Raw genomic sequence first — 18,977 nt, 5'->3', positions numbered from 1 at the left:
TTAAATTCCTCAACCGTAGGGGAAGAACAAGAATTTCCAGCGAACTTGTAATCGAGATTAAAAATCTCGAATACAAGCTAAGATGGAATTTTGAGAAGAATAATGCAATTTAACAATTGCATTTCAAAGGGAAGATTTGTTTCATGAAAACCAATTTTAAGGGAAGAACAACACATGCGAAGAATGTAACAAAAAAACGAAAAATGAATAAAACATGAAAATAATAAAAAGAAGAGAAGAAAGGAAGAACATACCTCGATTGGAAAATCAAAATGCTTCTCCAACAATGCAATACTTCTTGAGATGAAGAAGCAAAACTGAACTATTAAACCCTTATCACGTTTTTGTGAAAATGCCCCCAAAAATGGCAGCAATCTTAAACTTGCAAGAGTAAAATGCCAATGAAAGTGTTCATTTCAAGTTTGTTGAAGCAAAACAATCAAGGTATTTGCTGAAGCAATAACACCAAAGGTGTTTGAAGAGGTATCAATGCCAAAGGATTTAAAACGCAGCCAAGAGAGTCACGTTTTTGTGAAAAACGTGGTATTCATTACACATTACACATTCAATGCTCCATTAAATGGTGCGAAACCTCTCTTACCCTCCACGCCTTAGGAAGAAAGGCCAAAACGATTTAGGAGTGTGGGTAACGTTGAAGATTCAACCCCTCAAATCGTGGCATTAATGATGCACGTTAGAAAAAAAACGTAGTTGCTGTTTTTTAGGGTAAAAACCAGCGAATTTGTCCTTGAAATGGCATGATAGATGTCCAAAGATGCAAGAAGATAGGATGCAAACCCAAAACGCCTCCTTCATCCAACGATTCATCCACGAATTTCGCCTTGAAAAAGTCCAAAATCGCTTCCCTCTTGCATTTCGGGTTTTGAAAAATGAATGACAAGTTCGATTTCTTCAAAAGGAAGCAAATCGGGTTTTAGACATAAAATGACAAGTTCGATTTGCACCTTTTTCCTTTTCATGCTCAAAATCGGGTTTTAAATATAAAACAACAAGTTTAAAATTTCACTTTTTCACTCATTAAACCAAAATCGGGTTTTTTTTGGACAAATGACAAGTTTAAAAATTGTCAAAAATGAACTTTATGCTAAAATCGGGTTTTGAAAGACAAACTGCAAGTTTAAAAATACTTGTAAGGGGGAAATAAAATCCCTTCAACAAGTATTAAACACTTGCACACATGTAATGGGGATTTAAAATCCCTATTACATGTAAAACCCATTAAAGTAGGGGTTTTTTGGACAAACTGCAAGTTTACTTGCAGTTGAGCTAAAAAACCCCTATTTTAACTAAAAATGACCAAAAAACAACAAAAAGATAAAAACATTAAATGGGAAACTTAAAATAAATTACAAGTGACATATTTGAAATAAAAAATGCACATGTAAGTGATCAAAAATTCCCCTACAAAGACCACAACAATGAATATCATTAAAACTTGCAGTTTGAAGAAAATTCTCCACCTGCAGTCTGGGTTTTAAAACCCGAAATTGAAGGAAAGGCATAGCAAACGAACCCAGAATTAGACGAAATTTGAAACGTAGTTCGAGAACGGACTGAGGATTAAGCCAGTCCAAGGATTAGTCAAAATTCTGCCTCGGGAAGCGTGCCATTGAGTAATAATTTTTATTTTTTCATAAAAATTTCATCGTAGTAGTCCTTCATTTTTGGAAACAAAAATGAGGACAACAAATAGGGACTTTCTAAACATAGAAAGTTGCTTTGTTTGGGCTCAAATTTTACTGGGAGGTCCCTTGAAGGGTCCTGATTCCAGTCGTATGTTCAGTTTTCCAAAACCCTAATAGGAACCCCTAAAATCTAGGACAAAAGGTAGAAACCCTAAAAAGGGACAAAACGGGCCCTAGACTTCACAGAATTCGCTCGACAGAGAAGCAGATTAACTCTAACTGACCCTCGAACATCCGCAATGCGGAGAGATTGAAGAGATTGCTACCAACACACACAAAAAACCAAGACCAAACGACCAAAAGGGCCCAAAAGCTAGGGGGTCCCTATTTGGGATGGGGTGATGTGTGATTAGGTCACAACACTACCAACATCACAGTGTTTCCAACTTGTGGAATGTGGTCTTCAACCTTGAGTGGTGTAAGGATAAAGGTAACTCCATCTTTTTTAATGACGTGTTTTTCCTTCCATCATGTTTGGCATACCTATCATATTGCCATGGCCTTCCAAGCAAGATATGACAAACATCCATAGGGATGATGTCACACAACACCTTATCTTTGTACACTCCAATGTGAAAATCCACCCAACATTGTTCATTCTTGTAGGGAGCTGTATGAGGGATCCTTTTCAGTTTTAGTTTCTCTACCATCTCCACAGAGACCAAATTCTCTGTGCTACCGGAATCAATCACAACTTTGCAACATTTTCCTTGACTCTTACATGTGGTTTTGAAAAGTGACTTTCTTTGGGGGGGTTCTTTTTCCACTGGTACTTTAATCAATGTTCTTCTCATCAGGAGTGATTCTGCAACCTCAGGAGCAATTTCTTGAGGAGATGAGCTTACACTCTCACTATCCTCAACTTTAGCAATTTGATTTCTTCTTTCTCCACTAAATGAAGTTGTCGACTTGTTTTTAGGACATTGCCAAGCTTGATGGCCAGCAAACTTATTACATTTATAGCATTTCCCAGTGAATGCATTAGATCCACCTCTTTGACCTCCAAATCTGCCCCTAGAATTTGGTCTTCTTCCCCTAAAACCTCCTCTTATTTCAGACTTAGATTGTTCCTGGAATTCACTTGTTTCTCCTTGAGACCTTTGTGATTGACCTCTACCAGAGAATGTGCCTCTTCCTCTAAAGTTTGATCTGCCCCTACCTCTACCTTGTTTTTCTTGTCTTCTTCAACTTATCTTCAGCCTTTAGTGCCAACTGAAAACACTCTTCTACTGTTTTTGGATTGGTAAGACTAAGTTCATCTTGGATATTGAACCTAAGTCCATTAATGTATCTCGCCACCTTTTCAACCTCATCTTCTTCATGGTTGGCTCTTATGCTCAATTTGTAAAATTCCTCTATGTAGGCTATCACATCCATGTCTTTCTGTCTTAGATTCTGGAGTCTCTTATATAGCTGAATAGAATAATCACTTGGGAGGAATTTGCCCTTGAGTTTGGCAACCATTCTATCCCATGAAGTAATTATAGGCTTTCCATTCTTCCTTCTTTCAGATTGTATATAATCCCACCAAAGTGAGGCATGACCATTCAACTTGGCCTTTGCTAACTTCACCTTCTGTTCTTCTGATATCTCCTCATACTCAAAATAGTTATCCATTGCTCCTATCCAATCCAGGAGCTCCTCACCATCCAGACTTCCTCCATACATTGGTAGGTCCAACTTTATCTTAGAACCATCCCCTTTGACAGCCTTCAACATCCTGACCATCCTTTCTTCTTTAAGGTCCACCTGCTCTGAGGATTCTTCTCCTTCCCGGTCTTTTTCTTCTCTCTCTTGGTCACTCACATCTCTTGTGACCGCTCCTCTCTTCTGACTTATCTCAATTGTGGCCAGTCTAGCTTGAAGGCTCTCTGTCAATTCTTTCAACTCTCTTATCTCTTTGGCTTGTTTCTCTTCCAACTCACTCATCTTCATAGCAACTGTCTTCTTAGGAGGCATCTTGAAATGGTTTTATATGACACTCTCTAAACTCTTCTCTGACCCAACCTATGCTCTGATACCAATCTGATGCAGAGATAAGGGCAATTAGGAATTTTGGATAAAGAAAAACTTGTTTGATCTCACTTCTCAATTAGGAGATATGGCGAGGATAAAGCATCATACTAGTCTCTCATCCACCTATTGGAGTCTTAACATGGTTTGATACATGCAAAGACATCAAAGCTTGACCTTAGTGACTCTACACAACACATCAAAGCTAAAATGGAAGTATGCTATGAGTTTTCATGGTCTTAATAAGAGTCTTCTTCATTTGAATATGACTGATCCTAAGACAGGGACAGTGAACACCCTTAGGACAGTCAACACGTTCGCTCAACTAAGCTCAATTAAGGCACAAAATCACTGTGTTGCGAGGCATGGTGACTTTAAGCACCTAGAACACACTCCCATGGACTCATACAAACAAAAGCAATGACTGTTTTTGATGATCTTTCACTTGGTATTAATATATGAGACTAAGACAGTGACTGCACTTCTTAGGACAGTCTTAAGGTTTGAGCCAAATCCAATGCTCAAAAGGCTATGAATGCTATTGAAGCTTGGTGTTTAGGACCCTAACCAACTAAATACACTTTCCCTATGACATGCAAGCATTGATCAAAGACAAAAATGAGAGTTTTGCAAGGTTATTAGACTGCTGTTATGACTGTCACAGTCATCTTCACTGGGACAGTCATACAAAGTGACTTGTCAATGGCATAAACAAGCTCCACACAAGGCAAAATCAGGAGGTTAGGGTCCCTACTCCTTCTCCTTGATGTCCATACACTCATATCCTTCCAACCTTCCACTCCATTCACTCATGCAAGGTGAAACTAACACTGTACTGTCCGATACATGAAAAATATCAAGACTTTCAACGCTTCAAAACCTTGCCATAGCTCCTTCTTTCAACCTGCACTCCTGGGACAAATAAAAACATACAAAAACAAATTAAAATACAAAATTTGAGCATTTTACATTGCGTGGTTTGCAAGAAACTACATTTTATTGACCCATGGGTTGCCCTAGGTAGGGTTTTGACCCTTTATTACAAAAAATTCAATATCTTTGCAAAAACTCAATGAAATTTGGCAAAACCAGGTTCATATTCGAGTGGATTCGAAGCTCAAGCCATCCCAATCAGTAACTTTTCATGGGAGTGAAGAAAAGAAGCTCAAATCGAGCTAAAATCAGACTGTTAGCACACAAAAAGCAAGAAAACTGAGGTTTCTATTGAATATTGCTCTTGAAATCTTGATCAATCCGTACAATGGAGCCAAAAAGGCTTATTTAAGCCAAACATCATCATATGTAACTGATCCGCGCCTTTTCATGACTTTTCACCTTCTTTTCTTGATTTTTCCCTCTTCTAGCAATTTTGACAAAAAATGCATGACAACTTTTTCAATTTTGAGCAACTTTTGCATCTTTTTGCCAATAGGCTTACAACTTGACATAATGATTAAAAATGGTTTAAAATGACCTGAGAAGACCGTATTAGGACAATTTAAGACAAAATTTAACAAAAATCCCATTTTGCCTGTATGAGGCCTAATAGGACCTAGAGGTGCCCTTGCATCAATATCCCCACTAGTACGTAGAGTAACTGAATTTGTCTATTCAGGCAAAAGATTATATCTTCAGTTGTATGGACTTGTGTTCTACTTGTATTAGCACCTTATTCATTTCCAACTACAGTCTTCCTTAGTTCGGTGGTTTGCATGAGTATCCGACTTGTCATTTCTCGTTATGAATAACAGACTGCTCAAAAGACTTGATTTTCCAGATATGAAGTTTAGCATCTACTTTATGGGGTACGAGGTAAAGTTCAGTTTCATACTTACATGATTTCTTTGGATTATCTGTTTTCGGACAACGAGCATAAATGTATCTGATTTTTAATTTACGTTGTGGATTACTGAACTTGCACTGAGCTAATACTATTCATCTTCTCAACAGGATATTACTGCTATTCCATCTGATCCTGTAGACCGAACAGTTTGGACTTTCAGTCAGAAGGCCACTATTGAGCTTACACAGTAAATTAGTCAGATCCCATTCTTTTTGTTAGGTTCGGTTGTCTGGGACTGGTGTTGTTAAATAGCAAGAAAGTAGAAACATGATCTATAGCTATACAAGAGCACTAACTTTAGATTCTATTGGTACTCAGTAACTGGGGAACTGAATCTGATCCAGAATTCAAAGGTTATCATAGTGGGAACTCCGAACCACGTGGTTTTGGTAATTACCAACTGTTCCTGTCAACCTGCAGTTAGGAAAATTGATCCCATATAATATGTTTTACCATCAGGCTTGAACTGGAATTCTATTCACTACTGGGTTCATAGTTGACAATATGGTCAAACCTCTCTAAATTGTATTGCATATTACATATAATATCTTTTCATTATTTGCAGGACACATTGGCATTACTGTAGATGATACATACAAAGCCTGTGAAAGGTTTGCAAAGCTTGGGGTCGAGTTTGTGAAGAAGCCAGATGACGGTATGTGTTATTTCCATTTTACAAACTAAAATAGAAAGAACTGTCATGAAATGGCATGAGCTTTCATTTTAACAATAGTTGTTTTTAATGCAAGTAGTTTTGTATCATATATCAATATTTACAAACATTTTAGAAGATTGTTTGGATGAATTTCATAAGTTTCCAAAGGGTGGCAACAACATCAAAAGAATATCTTCTGAAGAAACCTACCTGGTGCCATGCTCCTAGATATTATATTATCAAAAGTGGACCAAATTTAAAAGGATAACACTCACCCATTAAGCTGTTACATATTATATTAAAGTAGAAATAGATTTTGAACTTGAATATCTGAGTAAATTGAACTAAAAATTCAAGAAAAGATTGGTATGTCAACTAAATGAGCAGCTAAGGAAATAATGCAACTTTGAAAAAAGTTTGGAAGATTAGGCATCTCAATATACATAACAAAGTGCCTATAGAAAATGAGGGGTTAAAGGGAAAATGAATGATCTCTATCCTTGAAGCTTCAATAGTCACTGCTTCATGAAATTTTTTCAGAAACCACATTAAGTCACTATGAAGTGACTAAGTGGTATGATAAATGAAACCCTTGCTGCACTGTCAATTCTTTATATAATTCAGTATGGTAATGGTTGGTCATTGTGTTCCATCTTTCTTCAACACTTGCGTGCACTTGTTTGAAGAAAGTCTGTTCAGGGTCTTGCTCTTTCACATTTATGATGCACTTCATCTTCTCAATCATTGAGTTGATGCCATCATATATCTCTCCAATGCAAGGCTTGTCAATGTTAGTATAGCAAATCATTTCTCAAAATGGGCTCAATGAAACTAAGGTCATACTCCATGTTATCCCACCACGAGTCATTTAATATCATCTGCTTAATTTTTGTTTCCTTGTCAGTGCTGCTTTGCCTTCATATAGATCAATTTTGTCTAATCATCATGTTAGAAAGTGCCTCTTTATAACTTTCACAGTTTGTCTCAAGATGATTGTGTTAGAGACGAAATGAGTCTCTACAACCTATAATAAAAAAACTAAAATAATTAAAATTTAAAAACAAACTTTAAAAAAGAATTAGAATCTCATGTTCCTGCCAAAATGCAAGAGATAGCAGTTATTCAAGACCACAGCACTTAACTCATAATATAGGCACTGAAATAAGATGGCAATGATTCTATAAAGGAGTCGATTAACAAAAACTAAAGAATATCATGGCCAGTGATCCTTAAAAGCATACAACTAAAGTGTTTTATGTGCAGTGATTTCTAAAGATATTTAATTAAAATTAAATGGTTCAAGATCAGTAATTAAAGATGGATAGTTGTCTCTTTCAAAGGGCAGAAATGATGAAATGTTGTGACTCCCTCAAGAAGAAGATATAAAAGGGAGATCTAATCTTGGGAAGAGGTAATTCATTGAAGGATAAAATCATTCAACCATCATTGAAGCATTTACTCACCAATCCATCAAGAAATATCAATCAGCCAAAGCAATTGGCAATAATCTATCAAATACTCAATCAATCAGTTTTGAATTTGAGGAAGTGTCTTGCAAATAGGAAGGACAAAATCGCTTCCAAGTCCATGAGAGGACAAGTATGAAAACGCTTATTGCTCTTATCGAGTTTGGACGAAAACCCAAATCTTGATCAAGAAGGATGAAAACCCTCCAAGGTGGACTGAGTTTTAAGGATGAAAAACCTTGAATGCTCTTGGCAAGAAAAGGACAAAAACCCTTGATATTGCCAATGTTGAGTTAGGGGCAAAAAATCTAATTCAGCAGATTTGTAAGTTTTTCCAAAGAATTCACGATATGATTGATTTTGAGAATTATGCTATGATTTATTGATCTGAATATTGAATATTTTCATAAATTCATAATCTTTGAGAAAGCTATTATCATTTTGAGTAAATATTATTGTTTTAAGGCAAAAATCAAGAATATCCCAAAAAGGGATATTATACTTGGTATCCGAGCCTTGATCATGCCTGCTGGGTAAAGATAAATTGCACTCTTATGTTAAGAATTTAAAGTGATCGAGTCTGACTACAAGGTTTATCCATCAATATTCTCTCTTACAAAGTTGGACAGCACAAAACCAAGCCATATTTCTAGCTTTTCTCTTCACTATGATTAACCGGGTTTATGCTTCACTGCAAAGTTGATCCATTTCTTCATTTGCATATGGTATTAGCACTATTTTGGAACAAATTCATGATGGGAAGAATAACAATAAGGTTATACTTTATCCTGTTACACAAACCAATAACTGTGTGATTTATAATCATAGCAGAAACATAAATGAGACACAAAGACGCATCATTTCAGCAAAGCAGAGCAAAGTAGGATTTATTATTGATTTTGGGGAAGATCCATAAATCTGTACACTCTGATGGCTAAATTCAAGATTGCAGTCTCATAGCCCTAAAGCAAATGAATGTAACCTCATTATAGTGCAGGACACCATCCAAGACATGATTGATTGGAAGTTCATTCTTATGAATGTGCACTAACTGCAAACGGACATATGCCAACCTATCCAAGACACGATTGATTGAAGTTCATTCTGATGAATGTCCACTAACTGCAAACGGACATATGCCTTGGCAGTTGCATGGTCGATAGTGTGCAAAACAAAATATGCAGGATGGAGTTTATGACTGTGTGCAAAACATTTGTAACAAAATTCCTGTCATAATCTGAACAAATGAGTAGGAAGAGATTTAAGTCTCAATGCTGGCTGAATACATAGTAATGAAGACCATGAGAGAAAAGGCAGGGTTATATTCTGTTGCAGATCGAGTCAAGAATTCAATCAATGATTTGACATTCACGTACCCCATATTGGCATCTATTTTTAGAATATAAGCCAACTTCATGGTCGACTTATTAGAACTGCAGCAATTAAAATATGGATTAATTTGTGAGGGCCAGGCAGTGATTATTTAATAGACTGATACATATCAAAGTCGAGCGACAGCAATGATACATGTCAGCAATACAAGGTTGCCACATCGGAAAGGAATGGGAACAAACCAAATGGTGCGATTAGTTTCTAGCAACCGATTAGTAATTCATTTACTACGAAGGTGCGATTAAAGGAAAGGAATGCTAAGTAAATAAATTAATGTTATTTAGTAAAGGACATGGCTGTTAGAGAAAACCGTCCCATTGAAGTGACATAACTCTTGATATTAGTTATGTTCAATGCGTATTAAGGGGAAGGAAATACGAAGGGAAGAATATAAGAACACGTATGCAGAATAGCAGCATCACTGAGCAATAAATATAGAACCAAAAAGGCAGAGTAAATCATCAAGGAATCAACACTCAATTGGAGAACACAACATCAGTCCTCTTCAGTAAATCACCATCGATCAGATCAGATCAGAACTGTTATTAAGTTACAGGCAGTAACATCCTTGTTCTTGGTGGTGTGCATGAGAATGTGTTTAATATGTATGCTTAATATAGAAGTCTGATAATGTTCTTGTGCAAAATTTAATAGTAATATTAATATAAACTGCAATTTAATAGTAATATTAAAATAAACTGCAATATGTATGGCTGTCATACTTTATAGATAATGTTTGACCAGACAAATAATAATATTAAAATGTAAATCAGAAAGAACTCTTAAGTTAATACAGTAAGAAGTAATCGGAAGGAATATAGAAGAAGGTGGAGACTATTGCCAGTAATAGAAAACAATCAGCAATCACCGTTAAAGGTCAGTCATCCATTATTATCGATTCGTAAGTCAACGTATCCCTTGTATTATATACTTTATGATTATAGAGGGTTTCCTTTCAGTCCTTGATGATGTCTAATTACATTAGATGCTGCACAAATGATATTATGGAATGCCAAAAAATCTGTAATGTCAGTTTATATCAAAGTCACTGCTGTACTGAAAATTCATTAACTCTTACAGTAGGCATTATACAATCAGTATAAAGTAATTCATTAGAAACAGTGTTTGTTAAGACCATCATGTGTGAGAAGGATGGGGGAGTATTCTAGTGGTGATGAGGGGCTCACATGTGGTCATAAGGACCCATGGAGTCAAGGAACCAGTTACTCCTACCACGCCAATCTCACCAAGATGGAGATGTGTGTAAGGGTATGAAAACTTGAAAGGGCAGCAATACAGGCCGCCAAGTCTAGCAACGAGGTTAGAAGCAACCAGTCCTTGGACTTGTTAGACAATGGACCCAAGCAATCCTTTCATGCCTCATATACTCTCTCCCTATCTGTTGTGACAGCAGAATAGATTATAACTAGTTAAGAATGAATATGTTTGTAGGTGTGTGCCTTTCCTTGTTGGTGTAGGTTATCTTATTTGAGTCTACACTCTCCAAATATAAGGTAAGCTTCAAGCCCTATCTCTGATTTATGAAATCATGAATAATTAATTAAGCATTATGATAAGTATTTGTTGCAAATGTGAAGTTGATAGTGTGTTAGTATGGTTGTCATTGATGTCAACATATTGATTTTGTGTTTCAGTGATTGGTTTGTGCTTCACATTTTTGATATGTTGCTGTTGTAGTCATGAAGTTTTGGTACGTTAAATGTTGCTTTGGGATGTCATTCTTATGATTTGGTGCTTCAGAAGTGTATTCAGTAATGATGGTGTTTGACAGTGTTTGTAGTGCTCCCCATTTCTTTGCATTTCTGGTTCTGATGATAATATTTTGGAATTATGTTGTTTTCGTCTTTATCTTTGTTATTTTGATTCGGGACGTGATGATGTGCTTTGAAGTCGTGGTTGCGGATACATTCATTCCGGGTCCGGTTGACCTTGAATGTTTTGTTTTTGCTCCGGTGATTGTGGTGTATGGATAACATGTTGTTTTGGTCGATGAAGTGCATTGTGGTGTGGTCCACTTCTCATCCCTTTCCACCGCGGGAATGTTTAGTGTAGACCTATTTCAAATTGTGTTCCGGTAAATTCTTTGGCCAACTTGGGAGACTTCTTATTCAAGGGATTAGTATAAATAATTGATGATTGTAATGAGAAACATATAGAAGAAAGTGAATTGAAAAAGAAAATCTGTTTCCTGTTGGTGCGAATTTGCGCGAGGTTATGTGAAGTTGTGGTTGAGTAGTGTGGTAGTGTGCTGTTGCTGTTTGGTACCGAAGGTAGTGAGCCAAAGGTTTCTTCCGACATTGTAGCGTAGTGGCAGTTGTCCTATAGTGGTGGATCAATTCTTTCTCCTTCTTCTTTTGGGTAGTGAGCCTTTTTCTGGCGGTTTTAGCCGGACAGTGAGCCCACCTGCAGTGAGCCACCCTTTGTAAAAGTCACTTTAATCGGTGTTTTATACTTGAGAACTAGCATTCTTCATGGTTTTTCCCTTCTTGGGTTTTCCACGTAAAATCTGATGTTTCATGTGTGTGCTCTCTCATGCTTATATCAATTTATGGTTGAGTAATTAAGCATTAGTTTACCAGATTCGTTTCTGTGGAATAAGTAAAAGATTTCAATTGACATCTGATTCATCCCCCCTCTTAGTTGTTTGGAATATTCAACAATTGGTATCAAAGCTTTGGTTCCTAGAGAGTGAGACTAATCGCTCGAGGAAGATCCGATTTCAATATGTATCCGTTTCTGGAGAGTGAAGGTGAGAGGATACTTGATTTCTCTAAGTTACAAGACTTGGAAAGCTGTGGAGACTAAGTATGTGATGCCGGCAAACGGTCCTACTACCCTAGGTGAGATTGAAGCCTATGAAGAAAATGAATGAGCAAGGTATGCTATCTTTAGTGCCCTATCTAAAACTGAATTGGTGAAGGTTGTTGCATTTGATACTGCTTATGAAGTCTGGGAAAGATTGAAAAACATCTATGAATGAAATGATAGCTAAGCTAGCTAAGATGCAGACTACCAAAGGTAGATATGAGAACTTGAGGATGTAAGACGATGAAGACATAACGAGTTATTTTTAAAAGGTTGATAGTGTAGTGAATGAGATCAGAGATCTTGGCAGCAACTTGGATGATAAGGATGTGGTAAAAAAGATTATGAAGACTTTACTTGAGTGTTATAGTGATAAGATTTCAGCCATTGAAGAAACTTATGATCCGTCCAAGTTCACTAGGGAATGATTGTATGGCACCTTGTTTGCATTTGAGATGAAGAAGTTTGGCAAAGACAAAGCAAGAACTAAGACACCCTTTAAAGCCACAAAAGCTACGAATGAAGATTCAAATGATGAGAGCTTGGATGAAATGAAAGAAAACTTTGTGAGAAAGCTGAAGAGAGGAACCCGCAAGTATAAAGGTATGTTACCTCTTAAATGTTTTTAATTGTGGAAAGATTATTCATTATGCATCTAGATGCCCGAAGAGAAGAACAAAACAAAAGTTTAAAGAAAACAAAGGAAATTTCAATAAGAAAGCCTATTATGTTAAAGATGATGTTGGTATTTCAAATGATGAGTTGGATTATAAAGATGATGACTATTTGTTCTTGGTTGAAAAAGATGAACCTAATCCTAACAATAAGAAGGAGATATCAGTGATAAAAGTTTGTAAAACTTGAAAAGTATGATGGTGGTTATGTTAGATTTGGAGATGATTAGATTGCACAGATTGTTGGAATAGGTTCTATTACTTTTGATGGAAAACATAACATTGACAATGTATACTATGTGAAAGGATTACATCATAATCTCTAAAGTGTTGGACAAATGTGCGAGAATGGTTACAATGTTGTCTTTCAGGATGGTGGTTGTGAGTTTCAGAATTGTTATTGTTGCAGGAAAAAGGACAAGAGGAAACATGTACTTATTGAAGGCTGCTACAGGACATTGCCTGTTATCTCAGATCAATGAAAGTTGGCTATGGCACCAGAGGATGTGTCACATCAACTTTGACAATTTGGTGAAGATTAGTCTGAGAAGAGGTGTGAAAGATTTACTGAGATTGACTAAACCGGATAACAGTGTTTGCAGAGAATGTCAAGTGGGAAAACAGACAAAGGGAACGTTCAAAGGAAAGGAACAATCTTCTATTGGACTATTATATTTGGTGCACACAGACTTATGCGGTCCTACCGGAACAAGGAGTTTACAAGGTGAGAGGTATTTCATGCTCTTAATTGATGATCATTCTAGAATGACTCGAGTAGCATTTTTAAGAGAAAAGTATGAGGCATTAGAAAAGTTTAAGATATTCAAAGCTAGAGTTGAAAATGAAGTTGATAGAAGAATCAAATCCTTAAGATCCGCTAGAGGAGGTGAGTTTGTTTCTGATGAATTTGACACTTTTTGTGAGAAATATGGGATTAGGAGACATTTGTCTGCTCCTAGGACACCACAACAGAATGGTGTAGTGGAAAGAATGAACAATACTATACAAGAGGCATCAAGAACTATGATCAAAGAAGCAAACCTACTGGAAGTTTACTGGAGAGAAGCAATACATACTGGAGTATGCACTCTCAATAGAGTTCTATTCTGGAAGAAATATGGGAAGAAATCATGAGTTATGGTATGGAAGGATTCCATCAGTGAAGTACTTTAAAGTATTTGGAAGTAAATGCTACATTCAGAGAGATGAAGGAAATCTTGGAAAGTTTGACAGCAGAGCAGATGAAGGTATATTCCTAGGATATTCTACAAAGAGCAAGGCTTACAAATGTTACAATAAGAGATTGAATAAAATTGTAGGTGTGTGCCTTTCCTTGTTTGTGCAGGTTATCTTATTTGAGTCTACACTCCAAATATAAGGTAAGATTCAAGCCCTATCTTTGATTTATGAAATCATGAATAATTAATTAAGCATTATGATAACTATTTGTTGCAAATGTGAAGTTGATAGTGTATTAGTATGGTTGCCATTGATGTCAACATACTGATTCTGTTTTTCATTGATTGGTTTGTGCTCCGCATTTTTGATATGTTGCAGTTGTAGTCATGAAGTTTTGGTATGTTGTTGAGTGTTGCTTTGGGATGTCATTCTTATTATTTGGTGCTCTAGAAGTGCATTCAATGATGATGGTGTTTGACAGTGTTTGTAGTGCTACGCATTTCTTTGCATTTTTGGTTGCGATGATAATATTTGGAATTGTGCTGTCTTCGTCTTTATCTTTGTTATTCTAATTCAGGACGTGATGATGTGCTCCGAAGATGTGGTTGCAGATAAGTTCATTTCGGGTTTGGTTGACCTTGAATGTTCTGTTTTTTTCTCTGGTGATTGTGGCGAATGGATAACGTGTTGTTTTGAATGACGAAGTGCATTGTGGTGTGGTCCACTGTTCATTCCTTTCCACCGCGGGAATGTTTAGTGTAGACCTATTTCAAATTGTGTTTCGGTAAATTCTTTAGCTGACCTGGGAGACTCCTCATTCAAGAGATTAGTATAAATAAAGGATGCTTGTAATGAAGAATCATGAATGAAGCAAGTGGATTGAAAAAGATCTCTCCTGTTGGTGCAAATTTGTGCGAGGTTGTGTGAAGTTGTGGTTGAGCAGTGTGGTAATGTGCTAATGTTGTTAGGTACCAGAGGCAGTGAGCCAAAGGTCTCTTCCAGCATCAGCTTAGTGGTAGTTGTGCTACAGTGGTGGATTCCTTCTTTTTCCTTTTTCTTTTGGGTAGTGAGCCCTTTTTTGGCGGTTTTAGTTGGGCAGTGAGCCCACATACAGTGAGCCACCCATTGTAAAAATCACCTTAACTGGTGTCACCCTAATATTTGTTTATACTCGAGAATTAGCATTCTTCGTGGTTTTTCTCTTCTTGGGTTTTCCACGTAAAATCTGGTGTTTCATGTGTGTGCTCTCTCATGCATATATCAGTTTATGGTTGAGTAATTAAGTATTAGTTTAACGGATCTGTTTTTATGTAATAAGTAAAAGATTTCAATTGACAATTGATTCATCCCCCCTCTCTGTTGTTTGGGATATTCAACAGTATTTGGTTCAGATTTAGTATTCTTAAGTTTAGATAGAAATTGTCTCCTAATTAAACAAATCAATTTGAGTTACGAATGTATTGAAATTAGGTAATTGTTGCTAAACAGGCTTATATCTAGTAGGGGACATTACAATTCCCCTAACATATTGTACAAAGAATGCTTAACAGACAGTAATTTAAATGATCAAAAGCATGCAGAGAGTTTGAACATCAGGTTATTGTTGAGCGAGAGTTAGCAGACAATTGTGAGTAGCAGAGTTTGGAATTTAAATTAGATCTTAAAATTTGTCAAAGAGTCCCATCCACGGATTATGATTTGTCAAAGAGTCCGATCCAAGGATTATGATATGTTGCTGCAATTTTGAGAGTTTGAGCCATTGATGTTTTTGATCAGAACCTCACAAGCCCTAGAGTTTGTTATTCAGAATACATAGTAAGTGGACAAAAGGTGAATAATAGTCCTAGAAGGTTCTAAATAGGCCATAGGATAGTCACTAGCAAGTAAAAGGAGGACACAGCCATATGATTGTTGAAATGGAGGAAATGATAGTTAAAGGACCCCATATAGAAAACAAGCATAAAGAGAAATGATAGTTAGAGGTAGTGATGGACAATGGAGTGGTTGGTGAGAGCGATCATGACAAAAATCTACCTGAAAGGATTGACAATGAGCAAGGATAAATAACAGAGGTTGCTGACTGTGAACACAAATGATGGATGACAAGATTTAGAAGACATTCATAAGGGTGTTCTAAGTAACATGAGAGTGTTGTAAGTGCTCTATAGACCTAAGTTAACAGTGGATAAGTGAAACAAATTCTGAAGACATGCAAAGACATTAGAGAGAATATGGAGGGAGGTTCTCAAGAGTGAAATGCAAATTAAATAGGTCATGAAGACAAAAGATTGATAGGTATAGGGAAACATTGCAAAGTCAAGTGTACAATGGGCAAAGGTTAAATGAACAAGAGGACAGTTGGACAGAGGTCCCTACCATTCTTATTTTTGAAGGTCAAGTTCATTGCTGTGTGTGACAGTGATGACAAGGAAAGATAGCATCCTGTTACAAGTATGACGACAATCATGTCTTAAATAATGAAAACTCAAGGCCATATAATGTATGGAAGAGACAAATGTTGTGGAGTCCAAGTATGAAAAATTGCTGTTGCATCTGCATTTTCAAGGTATAAAGAAGCAATTTAAGGCAAAGATCTAAAATATTTGTCTAAGGTTGTTGAAGAAAACATATAATGGAGTTTTCAATTTACTAACTAAGGTCCTACTAAATCGTATCACATTGCTTTTACATCATGATTACATCATAGATACAACATTTGCCTAGAAGGCAGATACATATAACCATTACATTTGATATACAAGGTACAATATGAAGATGAATGAACCCTTCACTTAATCCAATAAGCTGACCAAATCCAAGAGAAGCAATTGGAGAATGAACGAAGCCAATCCATGCACAAACAGGTCCAAATTCACCGATAGAAGAAGGCATCTACCACCCGACCATGTGGACCCCGAAGGACCACCCCCCATGCTAGGAGATAGACACATGGCCCACAAGCACACAAACAAGGGCTAAGCAATACAAGGTCTCACCTTACTTCCACAGGGCAAAGACTACCAAACCAGGTATACAAAGATGAATCTCATGACAAGGACATTCCAGAAGCTTCAAAACACAGGTGTAGGACACTAGTGCTAACAAGGGGAGAGTTTCATCACATAGCTTGACATGGGTTGTCCTGGCAGGTCTCCATAGGCCCGACCCCCATCCTAGGTTGTCCTGGCAGCCTCTCCTAATCCCCAGTCCCCATACAATGCTCATGCGGAACCAACATACCTTTCAAGAGGACAAGGCAGTTGATCGTGCCATTTTAGGCCTTCTCATCTCATCTTGAGCCTAAACGAGCACTCAAGCCATGAGTAGGACATATATTATCTTGATTAATGTTTTTAACTACCCAACCCCCTAATTCATTATTAAAGTTATCACTTGTTTAGCAACACTCCCGATGGGTTGTCTTGGCGATCACTTTAGGATCTTGGCCCCCACGGAGAGCCACTCCCCCTCATGACACCAAGCCTACTCAAACCACATCTAGGCAAAAATAGGACTACATCAAATGGTCACATAACAAGACCCAACCAAGTCTTGAAACATTAATGCTGCATTTGACCATATAATTATTAACATCTCCACAAAAGGATCACATTGAGTCACATAGAAACACAAAGCTCATACCCACTTCCATAACAATGACTAGGGTTGAGAGGTGGGGGGAACTTCACATAAACTAAATTACAAAAACACATAAACATGGGACATTCATTTTTAATTATTAAGTAAGAATACACAGGAAAACATTATAAATTTATTATTATTGAATTAATTAATCATTTTCACTTTACAAAACACTAGCATATTTTAATTAAACTATAAACCACTAAATTTCCTCTCTACAAAGGCATAACAAAATAAACTACTACACAACTACATATACGTATGCCACATGAATAAATAAATTATTAATTAGAATACTCCCACTTCAATCACTACAAACCATACAAACTAAGTTACCGGTTCGGGTTTGGGCACCGGTTTGGGTTCGAAGAACCCGGTACGCCGGTATGGCAAAATTTTGAAAACGGGTTTGGGTTCGTTAGTACAAAAACATGTAAATTATATATATATGCAGCCTATAAGCATGAATTAAGATTAGCATGTCACATAGCATCATATAAACAACAAAACCAACATAAACTTGTAATCATAGCATCATGATCATACCATAACAGCATCATATACATCAAGTTTAATATCAAAATGATAAAATATTCAAGTATCATTGTTTCACAATTTAAAGTTTGATCATCAAATGGATTCTCTAATGGGGGTTTGGGGCAGCGCCCCTAGCGGAGTCAAGGGGCAGAGCCCCTTGCGGGGTCGAGGGGCAGTGCCCCTCGCAGGGTCTTGAGGCAGCGCCCAGGGCGCGCTCCCTGTCGCGATATAGGGTGGGGTCGAGGGGCAGTGCCCCCGCCACCAATACCAAATTACAACCTTCAAACCCACACGAAACTCCATGGTGTGCATCAATTTTCTGCTTTTTTAAGACGTCAGGAACAAGGCCAAAGAAGTCAAAATTCTGATCAAGGTGCATTCTCCCCTACGGGAATTGTGTTTTCTGACTTGTGCTTCTCTCTTGGTTGTACGATGCATAGGTGTGTGGCTTGAGACATAGGGTCATTTTAATTTTTTATGTGGTGGAATTCAAAAAAAAAAATCCATTCGAACCAGGCCTGTGAACCATGAGTCCGAACTACAGGCGAACCGGACCCGAACCCGGACCGTACCGGACCAGTACCAGGGGTCTAGGGGGCCGAACTCGGTAACTTAGCATACAAACAGTAATAATAAACTTATACTTCAATTAAATTTTATTTTACATTAATGCATGCAAATAATTTACAAAACCAATCACAGACCGAACAATTTTAATAAATAAACGAATAATTAATTTATACCAGCATAGTAAATAAAGATTAAATAACTAATATTGTTCCTAATTACCCAAATCGTATTTCCAGAGTAAAGAATTAATAATTTAACATTCCACATTCCCAAACTAACACAAAAATAAAAATACAAATATAGAGCATTCTTGATTATTAATTAATAATTCATAGGATACATTATGAATTTAATATTATTATATTAATTAATTATCTTCGTTTACCAAACATTGATAATCTTAATTTGACTACACTCCATTAAATTTTTACTCCAATCATCACAAAGAATTACGATTTATAAAGAACTAATGAT

The 18,977-nt window shown here is 36.8% G+C and overlaps 1 protein-coding gene across 5 annotated transcripts in view; it reads left to right on the top strand.

Moving 5' to 3' along the window:
* The window catches only part of LOC131043757 (lactoylglutathione lyase), an 83,322-nt gene that overhangs the window by 26,764 nt on the left and 37,581 nt on the right, over positions 1-18,977 (top strand). For 4 of the 5 annotated variants that reach the window (XM_057976992.2, XM_057976991.2, XM_057976988.2 and 1 more), the window contains exons 4-7: positions 5,471-5,531; positions 5,670-5,749; positions 5,881-5,951; positions 6,128-6,217. In XM_057976992.2, coding sequence (XP_057832975.1) covers positions 5,471-5,531; positions 5,670-5,749; positions 5,881-5,951; positions 6,128-6,217 — 302 coding nt within the window. The remainder of the gene's footprint in view (positions 1-5,470; positions 5,532-5,669; positions 5,750-5,880; positions 5,952-6,127; positions 6,218-18,977) is intronic. The other variant, XM_057976990.2, reaches the window with a different exon arrangement.

Source organism: Cryptomeria japonica, chromosome 8 (genome assembly GCF_030272615.1).
Source record: "Cryptomeria japonica chromosome 8, Sugi_1.0, whole genome shotgun sequence".
Lineage (NCBI taxonomy): Eukaryota > Viridiplantae > Streptophyta > Pinopsida > Cupressales > Cupressaceae > Cryptomeria > Cryptomeria japonica.
This window is presented reverse-complemented; position numbering and strand designations above follow the sequence as displayed.